Below are 18,695 nucleotides of genomic sequence, written 5' to 3' on the forward strand. Positions count from 1 at the left end.
GACACTTGATGTCGGGAGGCCCAAGACGTTCCAAATTGCCCTGGTGGAGTGGGCCGTGACCAGAAAGGGGGGCACCTGTCCCTTCAAGGCGTAGGCCTGTACTACAAACTGTCTGATCCACCTGGAAATGGTGGCCAACGAGACCGCCATGCCTTTTTTCAGACCAGCCACCGAAACAAACAAGGAGCCTGACTTCCAAAAGGGAGCTATAGCAGACAAATACACCCTCAGAGCCCAGACCACGTACAGGGAATGGAGGGCCACCTCTTTAGGATGTGTCGGTTTAGGACACAGAGATGGAAACACAATGTCTTCATTGATGTGGAACGCCAAAACCCTCTTCAGCAGAAAAGAAGGTTGCGGACGCAACACCACCTTATTCTTGTGGAAAACCAGATAGGGCGACTTGTAAGACAAGGCCGCCAGTTCCCGAAACCCTCCTGGCTGAAGTAATGGCCATTATAAAGACCACTTTCTGAGAAAGAGTCAACAGAGGAATCTCTCTGATATTTTCAAATGGCGGTTTCTGAAGCGCCGATAACACCAGGTTCAGATCCTACGGGGGTAACAGTGGACGCACAGGAGGAACTACATGTCAGACCCCTTGAACAAAGGTGCTCACCAGAGAGTGAGACACCAGCGGTCACTGAAAAAAGACAGCCAAAGCTGAAATTTGTCCCTTAATGGTGCTTAACGCCAATTTCTGGTCTACTCCTTGCTGTAGAAACAGCGGGATCCTGGATATAGAAAAGGAGCGCGGACGCCACCCTTTCTCCTCACACATGGAGATGTAGGCCTTCCAGGTACGATGATATATCTTCAGAGAAGATGATTTCCGTGCCCTCAGCATAGTTGGAATCACGGGGTCCGAAAGACCTCAGTTCCTCAACACCTGGCTCTCAATAGCCATGTCGTTAAAACCAGCGATGGTAAAGCAGGATGGAGAATCGGACCTTGAGACAGAAGGTCCTCTCATAACGGCAGTCACCATGGGGTATCCGCCACCAGGCGCACTAGGTCTGTGTACCAGGGACGCTGGGGCCAGTCTGAGGGAATCAGTATTCCTGGAATCCCCTTGGCCCCCACTCTGCGGAGCAGGCTTGGTAATCGTTTCAGCAGAGGAAAGGCATAGATCAGCTGCTACTGATCCCACGGAGCCACCAACGCATCTGCCCAAGGATCTTGTCCTAGATATGAGTCTCGGCACCTTCCGATTGAGATGGGAGGCCACGTCTGGTGTGCCCAATCGCAGGAACAGTAGCCTGAACACCTCCGGATGCAACACCCATTCTCCTGTGTCCACCATCTGGCGACTTAGGTAGTCCGCCTGCCAGTTCTCTACTCCCGGGATGTAAATGGACGACAGGGCCGGTACATGTCGCTTTGCCCACTGAAGGATGTGAGCGACTTACCATGCGGCGGCAGAGCTTCTTGTTCTTCCTTGGTGATTGACATATGCCCCCACCGTGGTGTTGTCTGACTGGATCCTGATCAGATGCCCTCAAAGTCTTATCGACCATGTGGAGAGGCATAGTCTGATCGCTTGCAGCTCGAGCACATTGATCGGCAACTTGGATTCCTCCTCCGACCAGAGGCCCTGGGTTGACTGAACTCCCATTACTCCACCCCAGCCGGTTAGGCTGGTGTCCGTTGTGATCGCTGTCCAATGTAGCGGTAGGAACGACTTCCCAGACCGAAGTGCCGGGGAACTCAGCCACCAGAGCAGGGAGTCCCTGACCAACTGGCTCACCTGAATCTGCCGATCCAGGGACAACGGAGATTTGTTCCATTTTGTCAAAATCTCCTTCTGCAAGACTCTGGTGTGAAACTGGGCATATGGTACTGCCTCGAAGGAGGCCACTATGAGTCCCAGGACTCGCATGCAGCAGCGTAGAGATGACCACCTGCAGTTCATCAGCAGTTTTACAGCGGCTCTGAGAGTCTGCAGCTTGTCTGAAGGGAGAAACACTTTCGCTTCCATGGAGTCCAGCAGTAAACCTAGGTACTCCAAACACTTAGTTGGTACAATCACCGACTTTTTTAGGTTCAACAGACGCCCAAATTCCTGCAGGGTCTGCATGGTGATCGCCACATCCTCCTCTAACTCTAAGGTGGAAGATGCTCTCAGGAGGAGATCGTCTAGGTAACCTACGAACGCGATCCCACGTTGACGCAGCAACGCCAAAACAGGAGCCAATACCTCGGTAAAGACTCGGGGGGCTGATGCCAAACCAAAGGAGAGAGCCACAAACTAGTAGTGGGCTTCCCCATCTGCAAATCGCAGAAATTTCTGATACCGATTCCATTCTGAACCTCTGTACTTTTACAAAGCAATTGAGGGCTTTTAGGTCCAAGATTGGAAGTACCCCTTCCTTTTTGGGGACTACAAACGGATTGGAGTAGAACCAGTGGGTATGCTGGAGGGGAAGAATCTGTTTTGTGGTCAAGAGAGGAACTCTATCTTGTAGCCGAAGGAAATCAGATCGCAGACCTATTGGTCGGACAGCCGAGAGGCCCACCGGGCTGCAAACTCCAGAAGGCGACCCCCCCACCCGAGTTGCGGGCGGGGGCAACCCTTCATGCGGCAGCACTTTTGCTCGCAGGCTTGATAAGCTTGCAGTTCCAGGGACACTTTTGTCCTTCAGAGGTCATTCTGTCAAGCTGGGGATGTTTAGCCGAAGTCCGGGCGGACAAAAAAGCCGCTTGTGAGCGGAAAATGAGGGCCCTTGCCTAAGGTGTGGCTCCTTAGCCTTCCTGGCCTGTGGGAGTAGTGTACCACCTGTGGCATTAATAATGTCATCCAATGAGGCTCCAAAGAGCCGATCACCAAGGAAGGGTAAATCCGCCAGGACTTTTTTCAGATGCCTGGTCAGCCGACCAGCATTTTAGCCAAATCAGGTGCCTCAGCACCAGTGCTTACACTGAAGCCCTGGATAACAGAGGTAGAGTATCTAGGGCCGCGTTACAAATGTACTTAAGGCCTTACACTAACTGGTTTGCTAGGTCCACGCAGACAGGTGAAGCCTGTTGCTTCCCCAATTTGCGGTGCAAAAGTTTTGCCCACTCAGTAAGTGTCTGTGACACAAGTGCAGATGCCAGGACTGGTCGCATTGCTGACCCCACAACCATAAACAAGGAACGAGCCACTGCCTCGGCCTTCCTGTCCGTGGGATCCTTAAAGGCAGGAGTCCCCTCTACCGGGGTCGTGGTTACTTTAACCTGGATACTGGGGGGTCCACGACCGGAGGAGCTGACCATTTTTTGAGAAGGCTCTCCTCAAATTGGTAATGTACCGCTATGTATTTGGGGACCGAAAAAGTCTGTTGCGGTCGACCCCATTCCTTGTATATGAACTTATCGAAATAAGTCAGATATGGAAACACCTTAGGTGTACGGGCTGGCTTACAGGACCCAAAAGGGACCACTACATCAGAAGTATCTGCTGGCACCTGAATCTTCAGGGTATCACACACAGCTGTGATAAGTGCTCCCACAAGCTCTTTATCGCGTACGGACCCGGATGGGGAATCATCCTCACTGTCTGAACGGTTCTGGTCAGCGTTGTCTGAAATGACAAAACAGGGGCTGCCAGTCTCAGCGGGGCACGAGTCAGAGCTCTCCCCTGAGGAAGGGGGGCAGGGGCCATTTTTTACCACCTTCACGCCCACGCACCACCTCCATCTTGGCAACGAATAAATTAAGGACTGCCAACAAAGTGTCCAGAGGCACTGCACTGTCTGCAGTCGAACTGGTTGCAATTGCCTGGATTTTTCAGGGGAAGAAACACCAGTTTCTGAAGCCATGCTGACCCTACCCTGTCTGCCACCTGTTGGGGACTTAGGACAGTGATGGTCCCACCCTCCCAACTGCTGCTGGCTGACCAATTTCTGCACCATCCAGCTAGGTGTGCCTGTTTCCTGTGTCAGCTCCCAGATGCATAAGAGACTGAATAGCACTGAAGCTGAAAAATGTGTCCAGGCTTCAACAAAATGGCCTCCGAGCGTCCAGTATAAGGGACATAATCACAGGGAAAATGGCCGCCGGACTACAGGAAAATAGAGACAGAGCATGCTGCTCCCTGGTCACACCAAAAATGGCCACCGAGCACTGTATACAACGAAGAACAGTGAAAAAACAGGCAGAGAAATAGAGGTAAAACAGCGCTACAGCGATCAGCAGACACAGCCTCAAGACACTTCAGGGGAGAGACCTACACACATTGAGGGCACAGCTATCCAGCACTGTCCCCCCCAGGTGAGAGCTCCCCCGGGGAGACCCCGTCTATGGCACACATACCGCTCAGCAGCCCATGCAGCATCCCCCACAGGGAAGGGGGGAGGGAAGATAGGGGCAAGGAGAGAAGAGAGGGAGGTGAGGGACCCCCGAATCAACCTCCCAGGGAATGCCCAGCTGCTCAGCCCCACAGAGGCAGTGAGAGCTGTACTTACCAGTCTTGAAGAGTTGGGAGACATTCCATCACAGACCCACTCTCCGATCAGTACGGGGTGGATGCTAACCCGGCACACTGTGACGCAGACATCAGTAGCCGGTCATGTGTGTGCCCCAGGGCATTGCGCCCACCAGCCGCCCCTGGAGCTGGGGGTATGTCTTGGCCGACTCAATGCGGAGCTCTGGTCTGCACACACTCACTGGCCAGGCTGGGGAGACTACAAGGATAAGGGTATTCAGCCTGTCACCCAGGCGGCTGTTGATAGCAGATCACAGGATATTTAATGTTGCGCAAAAAGCAAAACTTCTGCAGAAAAATCCACGGACCGATGTGCCCGCAGGATTCCTAGGTCCTTCTCCTTCACTAGGCAGAAAAAAAAACTGAGGCTGCAGTAGCAGGCTGAGGGGTTGTTACCTAAGGAACCGCCCCTTGGGCGGAACTAGAAAATTCTAGTTTTATTATAACATTTTAACGCGTTCTGTTTAGTCCTCTTCTGAAGGTGGCGTAACAACCCGATGGTCTAAGAAAGGAGCTGTGTCAGTCTAAGTGAAAAAGTGTGTACCAGGCTTCGCTTTTTCCTTCAGCACTGTGAATGTTTATTTGGGTGTGCTCAATAAAGACACAATCAATAGGAATTTTTTGTTTCTTATAAGCTTAGGCACACTGTATTTGTCTATTGTTGTGACATTTTATGGCAAATTTATGCCGAAAAATGTATTTATTTTGCCATTTTAAATGAGCTCTTTTTACCTGCCAAAGCATTAGTGTTTCTGTCTATATAGTTCTGAGATTTACTCTGACTGGCAAGATATGCAGTTAGGTAACACTTATAGGTCTCCTCTCAGTCTGTATATGGACAGTGAAAAAGAGGAGCAGCATATAAGCACCGTATATCATTATTGTCTCCTTGTTTTGCTTCTCCCTCTCCCAGTCTAAGCGCTACTGTGCAGTCAATTGCAAGAACCTAAAAGTAAGTCAAATTCACACTGCTGTATATTATTAGTATACATTTAGTGTTGTATTAAAGAGGAAGTAAACCCTGATGGGTTTACTTCCTCTTTTTTTCCCTGCAAAGGTAAAGCATAATGGACTACTATGCATCGCATAGTAGCTCATTATGTGTCACTTACCTGACACAGGAGCCAGCGAAGTCGCCGCTGATCCCTGTAGTCCGCCGCATCCATCTTGCTGGTGGCGTCTCGCAGCTCCGACCAATGACAGCGGAGAAGCCGCGATGACGTCACTCCCGCGCATGCGCACGGGAGTCGCGTCTCGCAGCTCCGCCGCTGCCATTCGGCGAAGCCGCGATGACGTCACTCCCGCGCATGCGCACGGGAGTCGACAAATTAGGCAAATCCATTCTTGGACTTGCCGCATTTAGTGTGCCTGCGCGCCGCTGTCTACGGCGCATGCGCCGTAGACAGCGGTGCCCATTTTCGGGCAAATATCTCCTAAACCATATAGGTTTAGGAGATATTGCTTGGACCTACAGGTAAGCCTTAATCTAGGCTTACCTGTAGGTCAAAGTGGTTTGAAGGGGTTTACTTCCTCTTTAATGACTAGAGAGCCGCATTCATGTGTGACTACCTGGAATTCAGTTCTAAAGGATTGAAAAGAAGGGGTTACTCATTTAAAATGTGTAACAAATTAGCAATTTCTTCTAAACTATATAAAAACATCAGGAAACAAATTAAGCACTGAAGAAAGGCAGATTGGGGAAGCACAATATTAACATATGAAATAAACTAGATTTACTTGAATCTCTCTTGTGGCAGAAAACATCTCTTTCAGACTGCTGAAGACTTGCTGGGCCAGATAATGAGAGGCTTTCCAGACGTATTCCTGTGAAGAGAGAGAAGAAACGCACACAAGAGACCAAGAGTATGAAAACTTCAAGGAGTCATTTCAAAAATGTTTCCTCACATAAAAATCCATTAAGAACAAATTGCCATACATTGTTCCCAAAATTCAGTACAGTGAAAAGAAAGCTACGGAAATCCTTTGACTATTGAAGAATATGTAAACCCGACATTCCATATTTCTGAAGTACCATGTACTTGTATAAAAATGTATCCTGTTCTCTTTGTATTGCTTCCCGTGTGTGAAATCCCTGGTGTGCCTGCCAGTCCCTCTAAGGGCTTTCCTATTAAAAACTGACCACACTAAGCAGAAGAACACAACATGGTTAGTTCTCTAGCTATGCTGGTAGCTCATCCTGCTCCCTTCCAATGATCACACCCCCTGCATAGCCTTTCACTGGGAAGATCATATACATATTTTATATATATATATATATATATATATCTATATATATATATATATATATATATATCTATACACAAATGTTTTGCCATTCATTTCTATTTAAAACTGAATGGGTTTCTTTACAAAGTGATCATTTACAATCACATTAATGTTACAAAGAAAAATAAATCGTACATTTTTGAATGTATGCAACTAAATCACCTGAGGAAAAGAGTCCATCTCACGGAGTCTTTTTTCAATCTGGAGACGCCCGCCATATTTAGTTACACCATAGACTATGGTCATAACGGTCTGTTTTACCACTTTACGGCCAATAAAACCTTCTAGAACCTGAGCGACCTTAATCCCTTTCTCGGCATCCATTTTGCGGAATTCCTCCACCTGGGGGCAATATAATGGACAACAAGGCATACTCAGTCTAGAATTGCTAACACAAAGCCTTTGTAATAAGATTACAATTGTAGGTGTCTCACCTGATGAGCGACCTCACTGTAAACATCTTGGGGTAAATCGCATGGCATCAGGTTTACAGATTTTGCCCCAATTTCATCCCTTCCAAGAGCAGCATAATGCTGGAGTCCATTACATGAACCATCCTGGCAAGAAAACAAATATATTTAAATAAATAACACATTGTCCTGTCTTGCTAAGAGAGTGTTAAACTGTCTGCAATCCTAAATAAGGTGTATTTAAAGGCCATTTCTTTTTTCTTTAGTTTTGGATAGAGTGGGTATTGAGGTTAGACATTCATATTTTTTGTTCCGAAATCTGTTTGTCCTTTTGGTCATTGTCACTAAGGGACAATCCAACATTTTAGGTTGTCAATAGAGCAAGAGAAGGGAAAACATTGATATAACTATGTTTTTAGGGGAATCCATTGTTTGTATGGTGAGTTTCTGCACCACTCCATAATAGTCAGCAGTTTATATGAATGCTTTCTGGTGTTTTTTTCACTGTGATTCACAACCTTTCTTGCATTCGATAGTTGGAAGCTAAAAGTGTTGAATCCATGCTCTATCCATCTGTGGTCTTCATTGTATGACACCAGTAATCGGAAACCCTTCCTTTACCCTAGGTCTAGCAGACAAACGCTTTTTAGAATTGGTGACCACTAAAATATCACCTCAAGAACTTTATGTCCATCAATGATATTAAACCAATTAAAAACATAAAGCCATGCTAGGATGAGCCAGATTAAATATCTGGGGGTCCAGTGCTCCAGAGCATTGATTGACTACATCGCACTGAATATCGAACCCCTATTTTCTTTTCTCAAAACTAAAACCCAGACGTGTTCCCGACTCCCACTCGGAGTTATGGGGCGCATAAACCTAGTCAAGATGATTCCACTCCCTAAATTGCTTTACCTATTCTGGCACGCTCCCCTCCCTATTCCCCCTAGGATTTTCAAGTCCAAGGAACGTATTATCAATACTTTTGTATGGGGTGCCTCCCGACATAAGCTATCGTGGTGCACGCTGAAATGCCCCACCCACTTAGGCGGTACTGCCCTCCCGAATCTTGCGTTTTACTATTCGGCCTCCCAGCTGTCACACTTCTACTACTACAATCAGGTAGATAAAGATCGCTACATGTCACTTGTATGCCCCGCACACAAAAGTCACCTTACCCATCCGTTTCAACTCCTCCTTTGTGGTCCCCCCGGCTCTGCATAACCTAAAGACAGCATGCTCTCCCACCATCGCAGGGTATGGCGACAGGCCACAGATGTGATCAAGGCCCCCGCACTTCACACACACACACCCTTGTGGGATAATCCTCAGCTCCCCGAGCTGCATACGGTTCCAGATCAGGATCAATGGACAACCGCGGGCATAGTGTTCCTCTACCAAGTTCTTGATGGTGGGGCGATCAGATCGTTCCAGGCTCTCAAGGTCGAGTTTGACCTCCCCAACCGCATGCTCTTTAGATACCTCCAATTACGGCATGCTCTCCGCACGCAGTTTGCAGGTCTCATCCCTAGACGGGAAAGACTGCCGCTTTTGTCTGTGATTGTTGGCCACAACCCAAGTGGGCTGATCTCCTTTTTTTTAACCAGCTCCTCACGCCGACGACCACTGCCCAGGCCTACCGGCTTAAGCTAAGGTGGGAGGCGGACTTGGACGCCGTGCACGATACGGATTGGGAGACTGCACTTGCTGCCTCCAAACTAGTGTCCCCCAAACTGTCGGACAGACTTACCCATTTGTATATGTTGCACAGATCTTACCTGACCCCCGCCTGCCTGTCCAAATTCAAGCAGAATTATAACTCATCCTGCCCCAAATGCGGCGACCCACGGGGCACGTTCTACCACTTGTTATGGTCATGCCCTAGACTCCAGGACTATTGGTCCCAGGTGGTGAAATTCCTGCACGACCAAATGGGGTCCCCACTGACTTTGTGCCCTCGCCAATGCCTACTGGGCATCCTTCCTCTGCCTGAAGAGGAAAAATATCTCATTATTTTTCTACAAGAGTCACTGTTCCTTGCCAGGATGCAAATTTCTCAGGGGTGGATTGGGTCGTCCCCACCCACTGTTCAACAGTGGCGGGGGGCGGTCAATGCCACCCTTCCATACAAGAGGGTGTTGTATATGCACAGGGGCTGCCCAACTAAATTCAATAAAATATGGGACAGATGGATGGCTAATTCCTCCACATGTACGACATAGGACTAGAATTTTAATATGGTGGGTCACCTAGTCCGCCCTTGACTGCTTCCCTGAGCTGAGTCTGGTTGGTTACTAATCCTTTATTATTGTGTGCCCTGCCCGGCTCCGCCGCTCCGGTCTCCGCACCCCTCTCTGGTTACACCTTGGGGGGGCAGCTGGATCCCGGGGGGGTTTCCCCCCCCCCCCCCGGCTACATATATGCCTTGTATGCTATCTCACTCCTTATAGTGTCAGATGTGTTCTCCTTCTATTTGGTGTATGTTGCACCGTATTCACGCTTGTTTTTTCCGATTTCTATGCTCAATAAACTTTTTTTTGAATAAAAAAAAACATAAAGCCATGCTAGGCCCACCAATATATGATTGGAGACCTGCTCAAGTATTACGCTTCCTGTTGGCACTACTTACTAGAAGGCACAAACCTGCCATGCTGACTCCTTTTGAACGATTGTGCTCTGACAACTGTTAATTGAGATATTTGGCACCCCTTGCTATTAACTTTTCAATATACCATATTCACTCCCATTTCTAGTGAAATGGAAAAAGGATAACATCCTCTCCCTTATACCTAAACAAAGATGTGCTGTATTTTTCTCTCTGTTCATCTATTGCCAGCAAATTTGGATATAAAAATTCTTACTGCGAAGACACTGAGGGAACCCTGCTACATATATTTTGGTCCTATGATAAACTCCATGAGCTTTGGTGAGGGTTGCGCAACCATACCCAAAAACTGATAGATGTAGAGCAATGAGCCACCTGCTTACCTTCTCCCTCTTTCTTCTCTTTCTAGATACACCTTCTAAATGCAGCTAGCATATGCATTCCCACAGAAATTCAGCCGATGTCTCAGCTTATAGCTTTAAAAAATTAATAAGATCTGATTTATGAAAAACCTTACAGCCGCCCAAACACTGACAAAAAATGGGTTTCATCATTTACATGCTTCTAAGAATACAGTGAGATTCAAGTGGTTGAGCTTCCCTTACACCTTACTTATAATAATAATAATAATAATAAATTTTATTTATAATGCACTTTCCATCAAAAGACCTCAAAGTGCTACATAATTACAATAAAAACAAACAAACCGCTTAATTTACAAAATCACAGGTACCACAGGTACCCCCCACCCCCAGGGCCATCTGGCACTCCACAACTAGCCCCTTTGCCCTAATTATCTGTATTTCTTACTTATTTCAAAATCTTACTTGTCTTCCTGTTACTCCCTTTTCCACAACATTTACCTTACCCTTTTTAACCTTTTGTTGTATATTTTTAATTTTCTATTGGTTTAACTAAAAGAAAATTGTGCAGGGATGGTATTTGCTTTAGCAGAGTTTTAGAAAGGTCTTCTAGAAACATGATCTGTTTAGTGCAGTTCTATTACCAGGCAGGAACATGCAATTCATTAATGTGCATAATATGAACTATTTTACATGACTTATGGTCCTGCGGTGTACATAATATTTTGTCTCTTTCATTCATCTACCATGTAAATGCAATGAAATGCCACCCTTGTTTCTGGAAATAAAGAATTAGCAAAAAACAAAAAGACACAACTTCTGGCTAATACAGCATGAGCACAGTTGGACAGCTACTGATCACCTGCAAGTAAGTGGCACTAGGAGCATCAGGAGTTGCATTTCATCCAATCCTGCCAATGTAATGTGGAAGCATACACAGAAGCAATAAAGGACACTCATTTACTATAGCAGATCTATGTCTTAAAACATTACCAACCTCCCATATTAGTGAAACTTTTATTACAAGCCACTAAAGAGCGAACATACAGTGCCTTGCAAAAGTATTCGGCCCCCTTGAACTTTTCAACCTTTTGCCACATTTCAGGCTTCAAACATAAAGATATAAAAATTTTATTTTTTGTGAAGAATCACCAACATGTGGGACACAATTGTGAAGTGGAACAAAATCTATTGGATTTTTGAAACTTTTTTAATAAAAAAATGAAAAGTGGGGCGTGCAAAATTATTCGGCCCCTTTACTTTCAGTGCAGCAAACTCATATACAAGGATGGAAAAGGACATGGGGGTCCTATTAGATGATAGGCTCAGCAATGACATGCAATGCCAAGCTGCTGCTAACAAAGCAAACAGAATATTGGCATGCATTAAAAAGGGGACTAATGTCAGAGATAAAATGATAATTCTCTCGCTCTACAAGACTCTGGTCCGGCTGCACCTAGTGTATGCTGTTTAGTTCTGGGCACCAGTCCTCAGGAAGGATGTACTGGAAATGGAGTGAGTACAAAGAAGGGCAACAAAGCTAATAAAGGGTCTGGAGGATATTAGTTATGAGGAAAAGTTGGGAGCACTGAACTGATTCTCTCTGGAAAAGAGATGCTTGAGAGGGGATATGATTTCAATTTACAAATACCATACTGGTGACTCCACAATAGGGATAAAACTTTTGGAAGGGAATTTAACAAGACTCGTGGCCACTCATTAAAATTAGAAGAAAAAAGGTTTAACCTTAAACTACGTAGAGGGTTTTTTACCGTAAGAGCGGCAAGGATGTGGAATTCCCTTTCACAGGCGGTGGTATCAGTGGGGAGAATTGATAGTTTCAAAAAACTATTAGGTAAGCACCTGAACGACCACAACATACAGGGATATACAATGTAATACTGACATATAATCACACACATAGGTTGGACTTGTGTCTTTTCAACCTCACCTACTATGCAACTATATACAAAAGCTGTTATAGTATATGTCTGGGCAAATAAAAAATCTATGCAGTGAATATCCCATATTTTACCCCTTTAAAAAAACACTGCCAGTGTACAAACATACCCGAAAATCCTGGTGAAAATCCAATGTGCTCCTTGGATCGGTTGACTAAGCAGTTAAACCATGCTTAGCAAAATACGTACATTAACAATCCTGACTTTTAATAAGTGTCAGAAATACACACCATCACTGAAGACAGGATAATTACAGAGCTTTTTAATTACTTCTTAAAAAAGCTGGGATTCTTTTTTGTTATTAGTTAGAGCATCTGGAAACAAAGCTTAAAGTGGTTCTAAAGTTAAAACCTTTTTTTTTTACCTTACTGCATTCCCTGCAGTAAGGTAAAAAAATGTTTCATCACTTGTGTAACCCCCCTAAACACTTACCTAAGTCCAGTCCAGCCTTGTGCCAGGCTGCTAGAGATGCAACAAAATTTCAGTGCCGAAAACAGTGTTTTCTGCATTTTGCCGATAAAGAAAAAGGTGCTGATAATGGCACCGAAAACGCATAGGAATTTGCCGCAATTTTACTATGCTTATGGTGGGTTTTTTATAGGTCATGTGACTCAAAACAAGGCATCAAAAAATGTAACAGGTACATTATTGATGCGTTTTCAATGCATTTCAACAGGTAGGTGCGTTTATGGTGTGTTTTTTTAACCACTTCCCGACCAGCTCATGCCGATATACACCGGCAGAATGGTGTACAGGTACGTCCCCCTTAAGAAGCGGCACGCTCGCTCGCCACCTTCTCCGTGACCGTGGGTCCCGCAGAATCGATGCCCGCCGGGTGCCTGCAATCGTATCATGGAGAGGTAGAATGGGGAGATGCTTTTGTAAACAAAGCATTCCCCGTTCTGCCTTGTGACAGGACAGAGATCACTGCTCTCTGTCATCAGCAGTGATCGCTGTCATGTGTGTTGTAGCCCCTCCCTCCCACTGTTAGAACCACTCCCTAGGGCACACTTAACCCCTTCATCGTGCCAGTGTCATTTACACAGTAATCAATGCATTTTTATAGCACTGATCGCTGTATAAATAAATGACAATGGTCCCAAAATAGTATCAAAAATGTCCGATGTGTCCGCCATAATGTCGCATTCACGTTAAAAAATCGCAGATCAACGCCATTATTAATAAAAAAAATACCATAAAACTATGCCCTATTTTGTAGACACTATAACTTTTGCACAAACCAATCAATATACGCTTATTGCAATTTTTTTTTTTTACCAAAAATTATGTACAAGAATACATATCGGCCTAAACTGAGGGAAAAAAATGTTTTTTTTTTATATATTTTTGGGGGATATTTATTATAGCAAAAAAATAATGCGTTTTTTTTCAAAATTGTTGCTCTTTGTTTGTTTATAGCGCAAGAAAATAACCACAGAGATGATCAAATACCACCAAAAGAAAGCTCCATTTGTGGGGAAAAAAGGACGTCAATTTTGTTTGGGCACAACATCGCACAACTGCGCAATTGTCAGCTAAAGGGACGCAGTGCCGAATCGAAAAAAGTGCTCTGGTCAGGAAGGGGGCAAATCCTCAGGGGCTGAAGTGGTTAACTGACCAAAAATGCAGCAAGCAAGATTTTTAACAGCACAAGGAAGCACAATGGACTAGTGTGAAGACATGCATAGAATTTATAGGGATGGTTTTTTCTTGAGCTTTTCTTTCCACTTAATATTGTGCAGTGTACAATTGCGATTTGATCAATACTAAGATTTATAAACCTCAGAGGTCTGGATCATACAGGGGGAAGAATGGAGGGGGAGTGGGGGACAGAAGCAGAACGGAGGGGGAGTGGGGGACAGCAACAGCAGAACGGAGGGGGAGTGGGGGACAGCAACAGCAGAACGGAGGGGGAGTGGGGGACAGCAACAGCAGAACGGAGGGGAAGCATACTCACTGTAACTAACAAAGTGTGTGTAACACACTAACTTGGAGGTTTGTTAATGACTCTGGTGGGCGGCAAACTCGTGGCAGACCTCGGGGGTGGGAGGACTCGGAGGCTCAGCTCAGGAGAGGAGAAGTTGAACTGGAGAAGTCTGGCAGCTCAGAGTTGGGCTGCACTGCTGCAAATGTGCTACAGTGGCTGTGGGAGTAGTCAGTGGCGGCCCCGGGACTGTCTGGCACTGACAGGGCAGTGGGCACAGGCTTGATCCTTACGAACAGTAAGTGTGGCTCTGTCTGGTGTGGTGTCTGTGGCTGGCTGCTCTCTCTCGGAGGCGCTGCTCAGCCTAGCAACCAGTTACTCAGGCATACGCAGGACGTGGCTGCTAGCGGGAACCGAGTTCCTGTTGTGAAAAAAGTACAGGAACTCCGTTCCCATGCGTTCCAGCAGGACTTGAGCCCTGGTTAATATCTTCAACTAGATTGTTATTAACATAGCTTCATATCATGTGTATATTTTGAAAAATGAGAGTTAAAGTGGTAGTAAAGTGAGATTTCTAAATTGTATCCACAGGTTAGCTTATAAAAAGACTTACCTGTAGGTACAGTGAATATCTCCTAAGCTTGTTATTCACATAGGAGGTAAATATGTCACGATGCATGTGCAGTTCACAATGCATTTAGGGCACGCTGAGTGTGCCGTCAATAAAGAGAGCTCTGTGCCATGTTTGTCACTCCCGCAGGCATGTGCAAGAGTGACGTCATCATGGTAGAACAAAAATATTACAGTGCACACATGCAAAACTAACATTTACCTCCAGCAAGTATGGTCATACCATATTGCTATACGGCGCTTAAGCCCACTTACTGCGACAAAGTAGCCCACTAATTATGGGGTACTTTGTCGCAGTAAGTGGGCTTAAGCACCGTATTGCAATATGGTGTGACCAAATCCCCATATTTTTTGATAATGTTTTTTGAAAATGTCTAGGTGTTTTTTGCTGGAGGTAAATGTTAGTTTTGCATGTGTGCGCTGTAATATTTTTGTTCTGTTGTATGGTCTTATGGCAGCACCATCTTTATGCATTTTTATAGGGTGTGCTCCCAGAACATCTTGTTTGTCATCATGGTAGGGCCATTTAAATGGTCGGACAGCGCAAACTCAGAAAGAAAACCGGCTGAAGAGAGAAGCTCCGGGAGCAGAGTCTGAGCAGCGCTGGAGGGCTCTGCTGAAAAGTATGTCTACCATAATGTGTAGTATGCTGTCCATTACATGATTTTCAACAGCAAAATGGCCAAACAATTACTTCCTGTTTGCAATTTCTCTAAGGAGATACCGTGATTTCAGCAGTGTTGAGGCTATATAAACTGACTGGAGTAATGGCACTGCTGGGACAGTTAAAGAGCAAAAAATGATAAACCTATTACATGACAATTTTATGGTCCAGTTTATTGAGGCCCCAACTAGGAATGAAGCTCTGTTGGACCTGGTAATCTCAAACCATGCAGAGCTTATTACTAATGTCCAGATAAAGGAACACCTGGGTAGCAGTGATCATAACATGATTTCCTTTGATGTTAGCGCTAAACAAGAAATACATACGGGTAAGATAAAAACACTTAACTTCAAGAGAGCAAATTTTCCAAGGATGAGGGCTGCTCTCCAGGACTTAGACTGGGAGAGAATATTTGCTTCAATGGGCACAGAACAGAAATGGGAATTCTTCAAAAAGACTGTTTGGGACCTCACTGCAAAGTATATTCCCATGGGCAATAAGTTTAAAAGGCTAAAAACAAAACCTATGTGGCTCACAGCCAAAGTTAAAAAAGCTATAAACTATAAGAGAAGAGCTTTTAAAAAATATAAAAATGAAGGATCACTAGTGTCATTTAAATGTTACAAAGAATTTAACAGAATATGTAAAAAGGAAATCAAGGATGCAAAAATTCTAAACGAACGACAGATTGCAAAAGATAGTAGGACAAACCCCCAAAAATTCTTCAAATATATTAATAGTAAAAAGGTCAAGTCTGAGCATGTAGGCCCTTTACAAAATAATCTAGAGTGGGTGACTGGGGACAAAGAGAAGGCTAATTTATTAAATACTTTCTTCAGCTCTGTGTACACAAAAGAGCATGGGGGAGCGCATGTCCATAATGGGGGTGATAGTGACACAGCCCCAAATGATCCACAATGGCTCAAAAGTGATATGGTCCAGAAATATTTAGACAGAATAAAGGTGGATAAAGCACCTGGCCCTGATGGCATCCACCCACGGATCCTAAAAGAATTGAGCTCTGTAATTTCAGAGCCATTGTATCTAATTTTTAGGTACTCATTAATGATGGGAATAGTCCCACTGGATTGGCGCAGGGCCAATGTGGTGCCTATATTTAAAAAGGGATTTAAAGTGTTTACCAAGTAACTATAGACCTGTTAGCTTAACTTCTATAGCTGGGAAGATACTGGAGCGTTTAATAAGAGACCACATTGACAAGTTCTTGCTGAACAAAAACACTTTAAGCAACAGACAACATGGATTCATGAAAGACAGAAGTTGTCAGACAAATCTGATTTCTTTTTATGAGGAGGTAAGTAAAACCTTGGACAGAGGGGTGGTGGTGGACGTGGTATACTTGGATTTTGCAAAAGCGTTCGATACAGTTCCCCACACACGGCTCATGCATAAGGTAAAGTCTACAGGTTTGGAAATATCAGTTTGTAAATGGATAGAAAATTGGCTAAAAGACAGAATTCAGAGAGTAGTGATTAATGATTCTTACTCTGAATGGTCTAAGGTTATCAGTGGTGTACCCCAAGGTTCAGTGCTGGGACCCTTACTTTTTAACATCTTTATAAATTATATTGGGTCTGGAATCAAAAGTAAAATTTCTGTCTTTGCAGATGACACCAAGATATGCAGTGGAATAACGTCCTTACAGGATGTCTCCAATTTACAAGCCGACCTCAATACACTGTCTAATTGGGCGACTATGTGGCAGATGAGGTTTAATGTTGATAAATGTAAAGTTATGCACTTGGGGGCTAAGAATATGCATGCATCATACATGCTAGGGGGAGTACAACTGGGGTGATCCATAGTGGAGAAGGATCTGGGTGTTTTGGTAGATCATAAGCTCAATAATAGCATGCAATGCCAAGCTGCTGTTTCCAAAGCGAGCAAAGTCCTTTCTTGTATTAAGAGAGGTATGGACTCCAGAGAGAGAGATATCATTTTGCCCCTGTTCAAATCATTAGTAAGACCTCACCTGGAATATGCAGTTCAGTTTTGGGCACCAGTTCTCAAAAAGGATATCGGGGAACTGGAGAAAGTGCAGAGAAGGGCAACCAAACTGATAGGAGGCATGGAGGAGCTCAGCTATGAGGAAAGATTAGAGGAACTGAATTTATTCACTCTTGAGAAGAGGAGAATAAGGGGGGATATGATCAACATGTTCAAATATATTATATTAAGAAGATTAATGCTATCATTGCTATGATGTCTCTCCATAGTAGGACTAAACTTAGCAGATTCCCATCTACTCCTCGGGCCCTTTTGTTGAGGTGCAGGAGGCTGGGGATCAGGAAGATCTTTCCAAATATTGGAAGATACTTATTCTCTTTGGAGGATCCTAATATGGAAGGAGATGCATCACAAGTCAGGTTGCTTGTGTACTTCCTTACTCAACCTTTTTGCTGCCTGCAGCACAGGCTCTTGAGGTATCTACCTCTAATTGGGTTCATTAGAACCTCCACTACCTGGGATGTTTTTTCCTATTCATGCACAGCTAAAAGAAAAAAAAAAAAGAAAAAAAAGCGTATGTACTATGGATGGGAACATCCGAATAAACAATATTATCCTAAGAGGCATGAAGGAACTCAGCTATGAGGAAAGATTAGAGGAACTGAATTTATTCACTCTTGAGAAGAGGAGAATAAGGGGGGATATGATCAACGTGTTCAAATATATTAGGGGTCCATATAGTGAACTTGGTGTTGAGTTGTTCTCTGTACGGTCAACACAGAGGACAAGGGGGCACTCTTTACGTCTAGAGGAAAAGAGATTTCATCTTCAAGTACTGAAAGGTTTCTTCACAGTTAGAGCTGTGAAAATGTGGAATAGACTCCCGCCAGAGGTGGTTCTGGCCAGCTCAGTAGATTGCTTTAAGAAAGGCCTGGATACTTTCCTGAATGTACATAATATAACTGGGTACTAACATAGGTAAAGTTGATCCAGGGAAAATCCGATCGCCTCTTGGGGGATCAGGAAGGAATTTTTTTCCCCTGCTGTAGCAAATTGGAGCATGCTCTGCTGGGGTTTTTTTTCGCCTTCCTCTGGATCAATTGTGGGCATAAAATTGGGTATTTGGATTGTACAATTATTTTTTATTTTATTTATTTGTTTTTAAGGTTGAACTGGATGGACTTGTGTCTTTTTTCAACCTGACTAACTATGTAACCTTATCCCTGTGGATGACCAGATAAGGCGACTTGGATGACAAGGCCGCCAATTCCGAAACCCTCCTGGCCAATGTGATGGCCATTAGAAAGATCACCTTCTGTCAAAGGGTCAACAGGGGAATCTCCCTGATATTCTCAAACGGCGGATTCTGTAGCGCCGAAAACACCAGATTCAAATCCCATGGGGGTAACGGTGG

At 44.7% G+C, this 18,695-nt stretch overlaps 1 protein-coding gene across 5 annotated transcripts in view; it reads right to left on the reverse strand.

The window, feature by feature from the left end:
• POLRMT (RNA polymerase mitochondrial) overlaps positions 1-18,695 on the reverse strand; it is a 304,233-nt gene that overhangs the window by 66,220 nt on the left and 219,318 nt on the right. For all 5 annotated transcript variants that reach the window (XR_013272200.1, XM_077475625.1, XM_077475628.1 and 2 more), the window contains 3 exons: positions 7,189-7,311; positions 6,917-7,096; positions 6,206-6,292 (listed from right to left, as the gene is read on the reverse strand). Coding sequence is in view for 4 of the 5 variants with exons in the window: in XM_077475625.1 (XP_077331751.1) it covers positions 6,206-6,292; positions 6,917-7,096; positions 7,189-7,311 (390 nt within the window). In the remaining variant the exon portion in view is untranslated. The remainder of the gene's footprint in view (positions 1-6,205; positions 6,293-6,916; positions 7,097-7,188; positions 7,312-18,695) is intronic.

The sequence above is a fragment of the Lithobates pipiens genome, unplaced genomic scaffold (assembly GCF_037356315.1).
Source record: "Lithobates pipiens isolate NorthernLeopardFrog02 unplaced genomic scaffold, aLitPip1_a1.2 Scaffold_13, whole genome shotgun sequence".
Taxonomy (NCBI): domain Eukaryota; kingdom Metazoa; phylum Chordata; class Amphibia; order Anura; family Ranidae; genus Lithobates; species Lithobates pipiens.